Source organism: Rhineura floridana, chromosome 11 (assembly GCF_030035675.1).
Source record: "Rhineura floridana isolate rRhiFlo1 chromosome 11, rRhiFlo1.hap2, whole genome shotgun sequence".
Classification (NCBI taxonomy): domain Eukaryota; kingdom Metazoa; phylum Chordata; class Lepidosauria; order Squamata; family Rhineuridae; genus Rhineura; species Rhineura floridana.
This window is the reverse complement of record NC_084490.1, coordinates 38,178,707-38,193,709: the sequence shown is the minus strand read 5'-3', so window position 1 is coordinate 38,193,709 and position 15,003 is coordinate 38,178,707. Positions and strand designations below refer to the sequence as shown.

At 46.4% G+C, this 15,003-nt stretch overlaps 1 protein-coding gene across 4 annotated transcripts in view; it reads right to left on the bottom strand.

Moving 5' to 3' along the window:
- Window positions 1-362: 362 nt before the first annotated feature.
- The window catches only part of LOC133366406 (zinc finger protein 3-like), a 28,445-nt gene continuing 13,804 nt past the window's right edge, over window positions 363-15,003 (bottom strand). For all 4 annotated transcript variants that reach the window (XM_061589464.1, XM_061589463.1, XM_061589461.1 and 1 more), the window contains 2 exons: window positions 8,278-8,366; window positions 363-2,392 (listed from right to left, as the gene is read on the bottom strand). In XM_061589464.1, the coding sequence (XP_061445448.1) occupies window positions 1,707-2,392; window positions 8,278-8,366 (775 nt within the window). In that variant the 3' untranslated portion in view covers window positions 363-1,706. The remainder of the gene's footprint in view (window positions 2,393-8,277; window positions 8,367-15,003) is intronic.

The window sequence follows — 15,003 nt, the reverse complement described above, 5'->3', positions numbered from 1 at the left end:
GGATGAGGAACTGGTGCTCCCCCCCCCCAATGCTGTTAGACTAAAGTTCCCATCATCTATGACTATTGGCCATGCTGGCTAGAGCTGATGCAAGTGGGAGACCAACACCATCTGGAGAGCACCAGGTTCCCCATCCCTACCTTATATTTCTCTGGTGTGTAGCATACAGGACAACCCTTCCACATCAATGCCCCATGGTACCAAGAAACAGAGCTAGGGCTGACCTGAGTTTATCTTTTGCTGGGCTAGATGAATTAAAAAATGTTATGGTTCCCCACCCACATCTTAATGCATGCCCCCTATAGCACAATTAAATGATGAAGAGTCAACTTGGATACTGTTATTTTTATTTTTAATCTTCATACTTTTTCATTTTTCCCTTTTTACAACTGTGTCTGGATGGCTGGCGCAGATTGTGTCCCCTGAACCCTTATTTATTTATTATTATTTATTTATTTGTTTCATTTATAGACCGCCCATAGTGAGTGGCTCTCTGGGCGGTGTACAAAAAGGTTAAAATACAAAATATCAACAATAAAATCAGACAACAAACAATAAACACAAGCAGCAACTAAAGAAAAAAATAAAAAATAAAAAATTTAAATTATAACATAAACGCTTAAAATGCCTGGGAGCATAGCCAGGTCTTAACCTGGAGCCGAAAATATAGAAGCGTAGGCGCAAGGCGTACTTCTTCGGGGAGGCTGTTCCACAGTTCGGGGGCCACTACAGAAAAGGCCCTAGATCGAGTAACTGTCCTCCGGGCTTCTCGATGGGTTGGTACCCGGAGGAGGGCCTTAGATGCTGAGCAAAGTGACCGGGTAGGTTCATAGCGGGAGAGGCGTTCCACAAGATATTGTGGTCCCACGCCGTGTAAGGCTTTATAGGTCAAAACCAGCACCTTGAACCTGGCTCGGAAACAAATAGGTAGCCAGTGCAAACGGACCAGAACAGAATAGGAAGGGTATCAACCCAGCTTCTGATCTGCTCAGCCTCCTCCAGAAGTGCACGTGACAGCTCTTCCCCCCAGGGCATTTAACCATAGCTCTGTATATCTAACACTCTACTCACTGCCTAGGTTGCCTTTATGGTTAGGCCGACCCTGCCCAGAGCACATGCTGTAGCATTTGTGCCAAGGGGTGCATCTCTCCTGCTGCAGATTATCTGGAGTGTAGCAACCTCCTGTACATGTGGTATACCCCGAGCATAGTATCATAGTAAGCAATGGCACAACATCCAGGATGATTTTTCTTGCACATAGTACAGTCGCATAGGTTGTTATGGTGTGTTTTGCACAACCACAAGTGCTCCCTGCCTTTAGATCAGGAGTGTGGAACGTGCGGCCCTCCAGCCGTTGTTGGGCTCCAAATCACCCACACTGCACCAGAACTTGTCTCCTCTTTCGACTACCATTTGGTGCTTTATTCCTTCTTCGTTCCTGGGCTCCAACTCTCATCAGCCCCAGCTGGCACGGCCAATGATCTGAGATGACAGGAGTTGGACATCAGCAGCTTCTGGATGCCACAGGTTTCCCATCCTTGCTCTAGATTCACTGAAGCCTGGCAAGATCTGAGCTCACATTGCTACTACACAGTCAATCACGAAGCTTCATTGGTGGCTGCCTCTAAGCCAAGGAAAACAGGTCAAATCCCTGCAGACCCTCCTTAGGTTCTGCCACAGTGTTCCAGCAACAATGGACATAAATTCTAGTTGCAGTGGGCATGGCGGTGTAGGAGGAGGGTCGCACCCTGGCTGCAAGAGAAAGGCGGTTGGTCCTCCTCCATGCCTGTGACCGAAGCGTGGAGGCGCTGGTGGCGGGCGAGGTGGGAGCTCCGGCTGAAGCACTTGCGACACTGCAGGCAGACATAGGGCCGCTCGCCCGTGTGGGTGCGCTCGTGCTCCAGGAGCCGGGCGCTCTCGCAAAAGCACTTGCCACACTGGATGCAAGCGTACGGCTTCTGGCCAGTGTGGAGGCGCCGGTGCTGGGCCAGGTTGGAACTCCAGGAGAAGCGCTTTCCGCAGCAATCACAGGTGTAGGGACGCTCCCCAGTGTGCATGCGCTGGTGCTGCCGCAGGTTTGACAGCTGTGTGAAGGCCTTGGGACAGTCCATACACTGGTAGGGCTTTTCCCCAGAATGTGTTCCCAGGTGACGCATCAAGTGCGAGCTTTGGCCAAATCCCTTCCCACACTCCATACACTTGTATGGTTTCCGGCCTTCACTAGAGGAGATGGGGACAGGTTTGGTGGGAAGCACCAGTGCAAAGTCTCTGACAGCCAGCTTGCTGTGACTCAGTTCCAGATCAGGGCTCTGAGACTCAGTCCTCGCAGGTTCTTCTCTTGACATCATCTTTTTAGCAACCGAGCTTTCCTGCTCATGTTCCTTCCTGACATCTGTTGAGACAACATCAGTGAATCTTAACTTCAGGAAAAAGTAACAAGATGTGCAAATTACGCACAGAGAAACACTGGGAGACTGCTTCACTTAAGAACACAAAAAGAGCCCTGCTGGTGGATGAGACCCACGGTCCATCTAGTCCAGCATCCTGTTCTCACAGCGGGCAACCAGATGTCTATAGGAAGTCTGCAAGGAGGACTTAGTGCAACAGCGCTCTCTCCACTTGTGATTCCCAGCAATTGGCATTCAAATGCATACTGCCTCTTATCTCTCATTTTATTTGAAGATTTTCTAAAACTGCCCCTCATCCAACTGGAGCCCAGGCACACACAAATCTTCATAAAACAATATCTAAAAGACGATGGCTAAACACCAAGTTCAGCACCTTTAAAAATCCTGGACAAGCAAGGAAGTCTTAACCTGGTGCTGAAAAGATTGTAATGATGCCACTCGAGCCTTTTTAGGAAGGGTATTCCAAAACCTGGGAGCCATCACAGGAAAAGGCCCTGTCCTTTGTGCAAGCATAACACACTTCAGCAAGCAATGGCACATATCACAATAACCCTGTCTTGCAAATAGCCTCTCATCTGGTAGGTTGTGGCAAGCAGGAATTATCTCTAATAAATTGGAAGACAAAACTTCACCCATCTCCTTTTCAGGCCATCCACAACCACAAATTGATAATAGGCATGCATGGGCACAACAATTTGCAATATCATTTCTGTAACTAGTAACTTTTGTGGCCTTATTTCATAGAATCATAGAATAGTAGAGTTGGAAGGGGCCTATAAGTCCATCAAGTCCAACCCCCTGTTCAATGAAGGAATCCAATTTAAAGCATTCCCGCCAGGTGGCTATCCAGCTGCCTATTGAACACAACCAGCATTGGAGAGCCCACCACCTCCCTAGGTAATTGGTTCTATTGTCATACCACTCTAACAGTTAGGAAGTTTTTCCTGATGTTCAGACAAAATCTGGCTTCCTGTAATTTGAGCCCACTATTCCTTGTCCTGCACTCTGGTATTATACAGGAGAGATCCTGGCCCTCCTCTGTGTGACAAACTTTCTACTGTTTGTAAGGCTCTCCTGAACTTCAACAATATTGTGGTACTTATGGTTCACATTTTGATACTAAAAAGAAGGAATGGAAGGATCATAAACAGGCAGCTGCAATTTTGCTCACACCACTTGCCATGGCAAATGACACATGGGGCTAGAATGATATAGATACAGGCACTATTGGACTGGCAATTACGCAGGATTGTAGAGATTGTATGTTTGGGGTGGACAGCTCCTAGGGCACAATTAGTCTGGATGATCAACCAAATGGTAAAATGAAGTGCACTTTTGACTTGGACTGCAAGAACTAGTTAGGCCTCCTCATGAATACTGCATCCAGTTCTGGTCTCTGCACTTCAAGAAGGATGCAGACAAACTGGAACAGGTTCAGAGGAGGGCAACAAGGATGATCAGGAGACTGGAAACAAAGCCCTATGAGGAGAGATTGAAAGAACTGGGCATGTTTCGCCTGCAGAAGAGAAGACTGAGGAGAGATATGATAGCACTCTTCAAGTACATGAAAGGTTGTCACATAGAGGAGGGCCGGGATCTCTTCTCGATCGTCCCAGAGTGCAGGACACAGAATAATGGGCTCAAGTTGCAGGAAGCCAGATTTCGACAGGACATCAGGAAATGTTAGAGCCATACGACAATGGAACCAATGACCTAGAGAGGTAGTGGGCTCTCTGACACTGGAGGCATTCAAGAGGCAGCTGGACAGCCATTTGTCGGGAATGCTTTGATTTGGATTCCTGCATTCAGCAGGGGGTTGGACTTGATGGCCTTATAGGCCCCTTCCAACTCTACTATTCTATGATTCTAACTCATCAGCAGGCCTGTGCAATTCTACACATGTAGGATCCTGCGTGAAATGAGATACAGGACACAGACAATGACACTCATGCCCTCTTTGGCTAACCAACATGGCAAAATGCTGCTCTTTGTAGTGAGCCAGAATTGTGTAGAGGAAAGGAGAAAAGTGTTCAAAACCTTTCAGATGTCTTTGGCCAGTGGGTCCCAAGCTACTCCCTGCCCCATAGACCACTTGAAACTTTTGGAGTCTTGGCAGACCACTTAATGATTTTTCTGCTTGTTGTCACAACTGTAATGCACTGTGCTAGATGCTGCATGAGTTTTAATTGTATTTTATTGTTCCTTTTATTTTTATATTGTATTTTTTCATACTACACTTTGAATTCTACAGTGCCTTGAAAAAGTATTTGCCCCATCTGATTTTCTGCATTGTTGCTTTTATTTGGTACTGAATGTTGTAAGATCTTGAACCAAAACCTAACATTAGAGAAAAAAGAAGCTGAGTGAACAAACAACACAAAATTTTGATACTTATTTCATTTATTTATTAAAGAAAGTTAGGCAACACCCAACGCCCCTGTGTGAAAAGTAATTGCCCCCCTATTAACTCAATCCAATGAAAGGGATTATTAGGGCCATAAGTTTGAATACCTTGGTAAACAATCAGGCCTGATTTGGGCCAGCCCTACCCAATATAAATCTGACTAACTGTGGCCCTTGCCATCAGATTGAAGTTGCCAGCACACAGGTTCCAAAGCCACATCATACCATGATCAAAAGAAATTCTTGAACACCTCAGGAAAACATTTGTTGATGCCTATCAGTTTGGAAAGGGTTACAAAGCCTTTTCTAAGGCTCTGGGGCTCCACCGAATCACAGTCAGAGCCATATTGACCAAACGGAGAAGGTTTGGGACAGTAGTGATTCTTCCCAGGAGTAGCCGTCCTGCTAAATTCCCTCCAACAGCAAGGCGTAAAATCATCCAGGAAGTTGCGAAGGACCCCAGAACAACTTCCAGGGATCTGCAGGCCTCTCTCACCTCAGCCAAGGTCAGTGTTCATGACTCCACCATCAGAAAGACAATGTACAAACATGAGATTCATGACAGAGTAGCAAGGCGGAAACCACTGCTCACTAAGACAAACATGAATGCTCGTCTAGAGTTTGCCAAAAAGCACCTGGATGATCCTCAAGAGTTCTGGAACAATGTTCTATGGACAGATGAAACAAAGATGGAACGTTTTGGGCGACGTGGGCCCTGTTATGTCTTGTGAAAACCAAGCACCGCATTCCACATGAAGAACCTCCTACCAACAGTCAAGAATGGTGGTGGCAGAGTCGTGGTTTGGGGATGCTTTGCTGCATCAGGACCTGGACGGCTTGCCATCATTGAAGGAACCATGAATTCTGCTTTGTCTCAGAGAATTCTACAGGTGAATGTCAGGCTATCTGTCCATCAGCTGAAGCACAACTGGGTCATGCAGCAAGACAATGATCCAAAACACACAAGCAAGTCTACATCAGAATGGTTGAGGAACCAGAAATGTAAAGTTCTGGAATGGCCTAGTCAAAGTCCAGTCCTAAACACCATTGAGATGTTATGTCAGGACCTGAAAGGAGCAGTTCATGTTCGAAAAATCCACAAATGTCACTGAGTTAAAGCTGTTCTGCGTGGAGGAGTGGGCCAAAAGTCCACTATAGCGCTGTGAGAGACTGATCAGGAACTACAGGAAGTGTTCGGTTGCAGTCACTGCTGCTAAAGGTAGTGGAACAAGGTTTTGAGTCTAAGGGGGCAATTTACTTTTTCACACCAGGGGCATTGCGTGTTGCCTAACTTTCTTTAATAAATAAATAAATGAAGTATCAAAAATTTGTGTTGTTTGTTTGTTTATTTTTTATTTAATTTGTATCCCACCCTTCCTCCCAGCAGGAGCCCAGAGCAGCAAACAAAGCACTAAAAACACTTTAAAAAAAAGGTAAAGGTGTCCCCGCACTTGTAGTGCGAGTCGTTTCCGACTCTTATGGTGACGTCTTGCGACGTTTACTAGGCAGACCGTATATATGGGGTGGGATTGCCAGTTCCGTCCCCGGCCTTTCTTTACCCTTCAGCATATGCCGGGTACTCATTTTACCGACCACGGATGGATGGAAGGCTGAGTGGACCTCGACCCCTTTTACCGGAGATTTGACTTCCTCCTTCCGTTGGAATCGAACTCCGGCCATGAGCAGAGCTTTCGGCTGCGTTACTGCCGCTTACCACTCTGTGCCACAGAACTTAAAATAGATCTTAAAATACATTAAAACAAAACAGCGATAAAAACATTTTATAAAAAAAAACTTTTAAAAAAGGGTTAAAGACATTAAAAAACATATTAAGCAATTCTAACACAGACGTAGACTGGGATAGGTCTCAACCTAAAAGGCTTGTTGAAAGAGGAAAGCCTTCAAAAGGCGCCAAAAAGATAGCAGAGACGGTGCCTGCCTAATATTGTTCACGCAGGTTCCCTTTTCTCTAATATTAGGTTTTGGTTTAAGTTCTGACAACATTCAGCGCCAAATATATGCAACAACGCAGAAAATCAAATGGGGGCAAATACTTTTTCACGGCACTGTATATGAAATACAAGAAATAAAAGAGGCAATAAAATGCAATTCAGAATCAATATGAATATATAATAGGATGGATGTGCTCTCTCCAGGATTCAACTACAAATCCACACTCTTGCCACAGACCACTTCCATGAATGAAGCTCATGGACCACTGGTGGTCTGTGGGCCACAGTTAGGCATCCCTATCTTATGCACAGATGGCCAGAGGAAAACAAAGATGTAGAAACAAAGTCTAACTTTTCAGGAAGGTGCTCCAATACACAATACCCTGTTACGACATGTGCTCTTGGGAACCTGAGTGTGTGAACTTGCCACCCCCATGCCCCATGAAACACACCTCCTTCAGAGGAGGGGTATCTTTTGCTAAGGATAAGAACAAGCGCTTTGCCCTAAAGTGTGCCTAAATGGTGTGTATATATTTAACCCAAGAAATGCAGGTCCAAACCAAAATAAAGCAAAGCTTTCTTTTATTGAGAGAAAGAGTAGAATAGCATTACAGAATTACTTGGGTGCGTGGCAGCTTAATCATTAATATCCTAACCCATTCATAACTTTAAACTAAAGTAACCTTATTACTATAAGAAGTGAAAGATAGGAATAATTACCTCTCCTAGGCCCTGAGTGGGCAACTGAATACAGCTGAAGCTATGTGAAAGAGCTCTGATTCAAAACCAGGAAGGAATCTCTTGGTCTCAAGGTTTTGCACCAAAACCCAGAGTCTCTCCCCGGTTCTGTCCCTGCAGTCCTTCAATGTGTTCTTTGAGAGCGTAGTACACGTGTTGGAGCTCCGATCACCCTGCGCCCCCCTCCTTCTCCTTCACTAGATTCAAGCCTCATTTTAAAAGACTTTTTCCTCTCTCCCCCCCTCCTACCAAGGAGAGGTCTGGGAATCTGGTGATTTTGTGTGTGTGTGTGTGTGTGTGTGTGTGTATCTGCATGTATATTTCTAACTGACCCTGAAAAACAAAGGCTCCTTCTAACAAACAATGGGATTCACTGTGGGTGAGGGAAGTCTGCCAAAGAAAAGATAACATTTATGCAGTAGTTTTTGGTTTCTTAACTTTGCCCTTGTTATTCTTCGCACAAAACCTCTGGAATGCATCACCAGCCATACCATCGGGTGGGGGTGTGTGAGAGTGGGGGTGGGAGTATAGTTCTTGGCCTTGCACCTCCTGGGCTCCATAACAACCCTTCCAAGGGAATGAGAGGGGAGAAAAAAACTAGACATATCTAGAAGCTTTACCTACTTCCTCTTGTGGATGTGGAAGTGAACATCCTTTCTTCCACCACACTTCATAGCAGCTGGACTTTCACAGATATGCATGAAATGGGGAAACAAGCCAGATACATTATACAAAGAATTCCCAGGTCTCAAACACCAAAATTCTGATGGCCTTACCCAGGGAAATGAGGGTCTCATAATTCTTCTGCATGATGTCCAGCCACCAAGACAGAGTCCTGCATCTCCTGGGGTGCATAGGGCTGGGCCTAAGAGAAAGGTAAGGACACAGAGAATTGTACACAGTGGGGAGGAGAGCCTGGCTGGGAGTCCAGAGTCTGCGAGTTCAAATCCCTGCTTGTGTCTCCTGGGTGTAAAGGGCCAGCTAAAGATCACCCCCACAGTGAGTAGCTCAGGGGTTACGTGCCCTGCCACCTGTGCAGCTGTGGGCAAGCTGCATAGTCCCAAGAAGCCATTGCCCCCCAGCTGGCAGTTGTGGACAAGGAAGGGGCTGGCTTGTGCAGCTGTGGCAAGCTGAGCAGACCCTAGCCAGCTGGGGAGTACTAGCCTCAGAGGGAGGCAATGGTAAACCCCCTCTGAATACCACTTACCATGAAAACCCTATTCATAGGGTACCCATAAGTCAGGATCGACTTGAAGGCAGTCCACATGTTTCAGATACAAAGTTCTTTACAAGTGGGCTTGCAGCTGTTATTCTTTAAAATCTGGAGTCTCGCCCCAGCCTGAAGGTATGGGCCACATTTCAGACCACAGCAATCAAATACATGAAAATACCAGAATAGAAATCATGCAGATCAAGCCATTCAAAATGCCCCACAGCTTAAGGCCGGGAACACACTAGTTGCCTACAGCAAAGCGTTTCCATTAGCCACACCGGGAGGGGAAATGGGTTGATCTGCCGATCAGTTGAAATAAAACAAATAAATAATCTCTTTGAAGCTGATTTTAAAAAACGCACACTCAAGCTGCTGCCCCCAGGTTTACAGTAAAAAGAGATGGGGTTTGACTAGTGTTGTATGTCCACGTTTTCAGAAGAGAGAGGTGGAGACACACTGGAACCGGCAGAACAGTGAGTGTTTTCCTACCCTAACATACTCAATCTGAACTACCTCCACTCTCTTCTTCTTGAGTTTTTAACTTTTTTGTTTTTTTTCAGAAAAAGAAAGCTCTACATCTACACTGATTCCGCCTCCACTCTTCTAGATTAATTGCAACACTAGGGAGCACATACTAGCAACTCTTCTTCTGGAACCAGAAAGGCTTTTAATCCAACTTCCTCTCTCATGAGAAGATAAGAACTGTATTGCTGAATGAGCCGAGGTCAATCTAATATAGCCCTCTTTTCTAACAACAGCCTGCCAGATGACTCTGGGCCCTCACATGCACGGCATATGAATGCCCTAGGAAGGGCTCATAAAGCACATCTTTTGCATGCAGAAGGTTGCAGGTTCAATTCCCAGAATCCCTATTTAAAAGGATCAGATAGCAGGCAACAGAAAAGAACTCTGCCCTCAAGGGTTTCTGCCACAGTTGAGAATGGGCTAGATGGTGAAATTGTCTGGGGAAGTATAAGGCTGCTTCCTACATTTGTATAAAGGGAATAGGCATCTTGTTGTTTGCCCTTGGATCTGATATTTCAAAGAGCAGGAAGAAACACTTGTGATTGTGCTTCCCTTCCTCTTGGTTTAGTACTGTATCACACAACAGTACAAATTAATCCCAAAACTTAAAGATTAATATATGGCAATGGGATGGAGCCAATAAACACAGGATTATCTATATTATTTTTACTTCCTTACAAGTGGGTCCTATAACAAAATGTTGCAGTGTGGAGTGCTGCTATACAGGATTCCAGCCCCTCCATGCCATTCCTCTCCCCTGCCCAGGTTTCCCCTCCTCCCTGCCCCCCCTCCAAAAAAATCAGCCAGAATGTTCAGTCCTCACTGAGCTGGTTTTTAAGAGGGTGCCTCCTTAGGTTTCTGTGTGTGTTTTGTATTTCTTCGGTCCTGCAGTTTCCCCCAGCATGCAGATATCTCACACTTGCACGTGGAAGGACTGGCATTTGGAGAACTGAGAGTGCTGTTAGTATACACAAGCAGGACCCAGCTGCAACAAAATGCTGCAGCGTGACATGCATTTGTTCACTGTTCTAGTTAGACTGCCATGTCCCCTGCTGTGATACTCCCTTCCATTCCTCCATCCCTCACTGGTTTCTTTCAGCAACTGACCCTCATTCCTCACTGGACTGTTATTTGAACTCCCCCCACCCCCTGCTGTCCCCCACTTTTTTGTATTTCTGCAAACTTTGGGCTTCCCCAAGTCTACTGGTACCTCCTTCTTGTTCATGGATGGTGCCATTTGGGCTAGTAAGTTAATGGCACTCATAGTTTAACATCAGGACTAGAGGGGCTATCAGAGTGTATGGTGCTTTATAGAGTACAGGTATCTGCCTTGAGAAGCTTCCAACTTAATATTTGATGGAAAGGAAACACAAGAGGGGGGGAGTTGACAGGGGTAAGCAGGGAAGTAATTCAGGGTTGTTTCAGTTCTATGTCATTAGGTTTAGTTTCAGATTTATGGACCTTAGGGGAGTACTTGTTTTTTGGGGGGGCATGCTTGGATCTGTGGAGCATCAATTTTAATGGAACGGAAGGTGTCTTCTAAGAGTTTTATGGAACTATACAAAAACTCCTCTGGGCTTGTGCAGAGTGCCTTTCTTTCATGACTGAATAAGTGCCATTAGCCCTCAATAACCCACTTGAAAATTTGGATAGGCATTTCCAAGCAGCATACGCCACCAGCACAAGCTCACACCCTTTGTATTCATTATTTCATTCATTCCTTCATTCATATACTGCCCCATAGCCGAAGCTCTCGTATTTTATCAGAAGTGACCACCATCCATTGGCTGCTCTAATAATGAACACAGAGAGCTTAGAAGCCTAACTTCACCCATCTGCGTGCATTTGAGGGATACAGGAAAACCCACCTTCTGAGTCCGACTGTGTGTGACTACAGCAGGCCAGAGGTTATCGCTCAAAGGCTTCTTTCTTTAGCATTACTTCTTTGCATTAAGCAAGCAGCCACAGCTGCACGGGTCCCTTTCCTTGGCAATCTGGAGCTGCCAACTCTGTGTCAGCAGTGCCCATACACGCACATCCTCCCTTAGGGAAGAACAGGGTATGCACAAGCAACCCCCCCAACAAACATATTCAGGAGGGTGACAGCTTCCCTGTTCCAGTTTGCCACGCACCCCTCGCCACTTAAACTGGCCACACCCCCACCTACCCGACTCGTCCCTTCTAACCTCACTGCTCAAAGCTGGGCTTGAACTGGTACTCCTTGTTCAAGCAGCAGGGGGAAGTAGGGGGCAGCCGGACCTGGATCCTGCTCAGGAAAAAAAGAGGCGGAGGAGACAGCGCTGACGATGATTATTGGAAGGGGGGCCGAAGAAGAGGAAAAAGGAATTGGACCATCCGCAGCCCAGTCCCCACCACGGGGAGCCGCTCTGGCCCCATGCAGGGAAGGGGCCTGGTTCGCTCCATGGTTTTAACCCCTGATTTTCTCTTTAAGTAAGTCTCGAGGACGAACTGGAGGTGCTACTTGTAAACACAGAAAAAACAGGGAAGGGCTTTGGATGCTGTTAGGGTTGTGTTTCCATTAAAAAAAAAGTTCTGGAAGATATGCTGCGCTTTAAGGAGCTCCATGACAGGTAGAAATTCAACCGGTGTCTTTCCAGTGGTGTAGTGGCAAATTCTAAGTGCAGGGCTCCTTCATGATAGTCATGCCACATACCTTCACTGCCACTCCCTCTTTTCCACTTTCCCTCGTCTCCCATCCTCTCCCTGTTGTCTTGCGAGTCCACACTCCACTACAACAGATGCCCCTAGGAGCCAATCAGGGTGAAATCAGTGGCTGATTCACCTCCTTTCACTTTGATTGGCTTCAATCAGCAAAAAAGGACAAGGACTCTTCTCAGTGGCTAACACACTCCCTTTTCATGCTGATTGGATCATATAAAGGGACCTGGCTGGGACCCTGCTCCCAAAAAAGTAACAGGTCTATAACCCCCTATGACAACACCTCTCTCTCTTTCTCCCCACATACACACACAGCAGGGGATAAAACAAAACAACACACAAAAAGTCATGAGAGGGCTCCTGTATCCTCCAGAAGAGGGAGAATTCTACCAGGTGCAATATCTTCTGTAATATGAAGAAATACACCTCTGCATGCTTGTATGTGTGTACATATATATATCAGAGAGAAAAAATATATTTTCACATCTGCACACACAGTGGTGTAGTCATCCAGGGTCTGGGGGAGATGGTCTTAGACCCCTTATGTTTTTGGGAACAGGATCCTAGCAGGGTCCCTATGTTGCCAGCATCCTACAAGCCAATCAGTATGAAAGGGGAGTATGTTAGCCACTTAGAAGAGTCTTTTAATATGCTTCCTTGTCCTTTCCTGCCGATTGGAGCCAATCAGAGTGAAAGGAAGCCCTTTCATGCTTATAGGCTCCTAGGGACATCTGTTATTGTGGGAGAAGGCATTAACAAAGATCTCATTCTCAACCTGACAGCAAAAAGTGCAGAGTGGGTGGGAGTGGCTGTGACTATCATGAATGTGCCCTGCACTTCTGAATGTGCTACTACACACAGGGAGGGAGGGCCAGCCAGCCCTCCCATTAGGCAAGTGAGGCTCCTTCCTCAGGTGGCAGATGCTGGGAGGAGTAGCAGTGAGGCATTGCAGGGCAGGAGTCTGTCTGTGCCACACAGCCTGCCCTGTGCCCCTTAAGCTGAAAGACACTATTGCTGGCAACTCTGAGATGACTGCTTGATATAATAATAAATAATAATAATAATAAAATTTTATTTCTAGGCCGCCTATCTGGCCGAATTAACGGCCACTCTAGGCGGCGTACATAGACTAAAATATAACATAGAGTAAAAGATAACATATAATACAAAACAACAATAATTATACTCAATCCAAACCTACCCCCATCATACAAAAATTTAAACTAAATTAGACAGAGGTCTCGAATGCCTGCCTAAAAAACCATGTTTTCAGTTCTAGGCGGAAGCCTGTCAGGGAGGGGGCATGGCGGAGATCATAAGGCAGAGAGTTCCAGAGGGCGGGGGCCACAATTGAAAATGCTCTCTCTCTGGTCTGCACCAGCTTAGCTGTTTTGACTGGTGGGGACTGAGAGAAGGTCTTGGGAGGCTGATCTCATTTGGCGGCCTATCTGGTGATGCTGAAGGCGTTCCTTTAGATAAACTGGACCAAAACCGTGTAGGGCTTTAAAGGTTAAAACCAACACCTTGAATTGGGCCCGGTAAACAACTGGTAGCCAGTGCAGATCTTTAAGTACTGGAGTGATATGGTCTCGGCGGCGGCTGTTCTTGATCAGACGTGCCGCCGCGTTCTGTACCAGTTGTAATTTCCGTACCGTCTTCAAGGGTAGCCCCACGTAGAGCGCATTACAATAGTCTAAGCGAGAGGAGACCAGGGCATGTACCACCCGTGGGAGCAGATGGACAGGGAGGTAGGGTCGCAGCCTTTGTATCAAATGTAATTGATACCAAGCTGCCCGGCTCACCGCCACGACCTGAGCCTCCATGGACAGCTGGGAATCAAGAACAACACAGAGGCTGCGAACCTGGTCCTTCAGGGGCAATCTTACCCCATTCAACACCAGGTCAAAATCACCCAACTTCCTCCTATCTCCCACAAGCAGTACCTCGGTCTTGTCGGGGTTCAGCTCAGCCTGTTTCCTCCCATCCATTCACTTACGGCCTCCAGGCACTTGGAAATGGTATCCACAGCCATCTCTGGTGAGGACTTAAATGAGAGATAGAGCTGAGTGTCATCCACATATTGGTGGCACTGCAGCCCAAATCTCCTGATGATGCCGCCCAGCAGCTTTATATAGATGTTGAATAGCATGGGAGAGAGGATAGAACCCTGTGGCACACCACAATTGAGAGGCCAAGGGTCTGAAGCCTCATCTCCCAATGCCACCCGCTGGTGCCTATCAGAGAGATAGGAATGGAACCACTGTAAAACGGTGCCTCCTATTCCCATTCCCCTCAGGCGATCCAGGAGGATACCGTGGTCAACGGTATCAAAAGCACCTGAGAGGTCCAGGAGGACGAGGAATGTGTGTTCACCTCTGTCCAACGCCCTCCTCAAATCATCCACCAGAGCGACCAAGGCTGTTTCAGTTCCATGTCCAGTCCTGAAGCCCGACTGGAATGGATCCAAATAATCCGCTTCATCCAAGTGTGTCTGTAACTGAGTAGCCACCACTCGCTCGATCACCTTGCCCAAGAATGGTAAATTGGAAATTGGGCGAAAGTTGTTCAACTCTTGGGGATCCAAGGAGGACTTTTTCAGAATGGGCTTTATTATTGCCTCCTTGAGGGCTAATGGCATTTTAACTATTTTTACAATACTTTTTAAAAAAAGTATTATTGATGTGCTTGCTGCCGTGGGCTCCTTTGGCTGGAAGGGTGGGATATAAATTGAAAAAATAAGATGTTGTTTTTAAAAATACATTTACACCCCACCTTTCTTCCAAGGAGATCAAGGTGGTATACATGTTATCCTCCTTCTGCATTTTATCCTCACAACAACCCTATGAGGTAAATTAGACTGAGAGACTGTGAGTGGCCCAAGGTCACCCACCAAGCTTCATGGCTGAATGGGGATTTGAAGCTTGGTCTCCCAGGCCCTAACCACTACACCAACACTGGCTCTCTAATAAGCTAGCCTGTGGCCCTCAGGTACCATGGATGCTGCTGCCAGTGCTGAAGTAAAATTTAGCTGCCAGTTGTGCATGTGCCATCTTGTCCTTAGCAGCGAATTGTCTTGGGCTGGCCC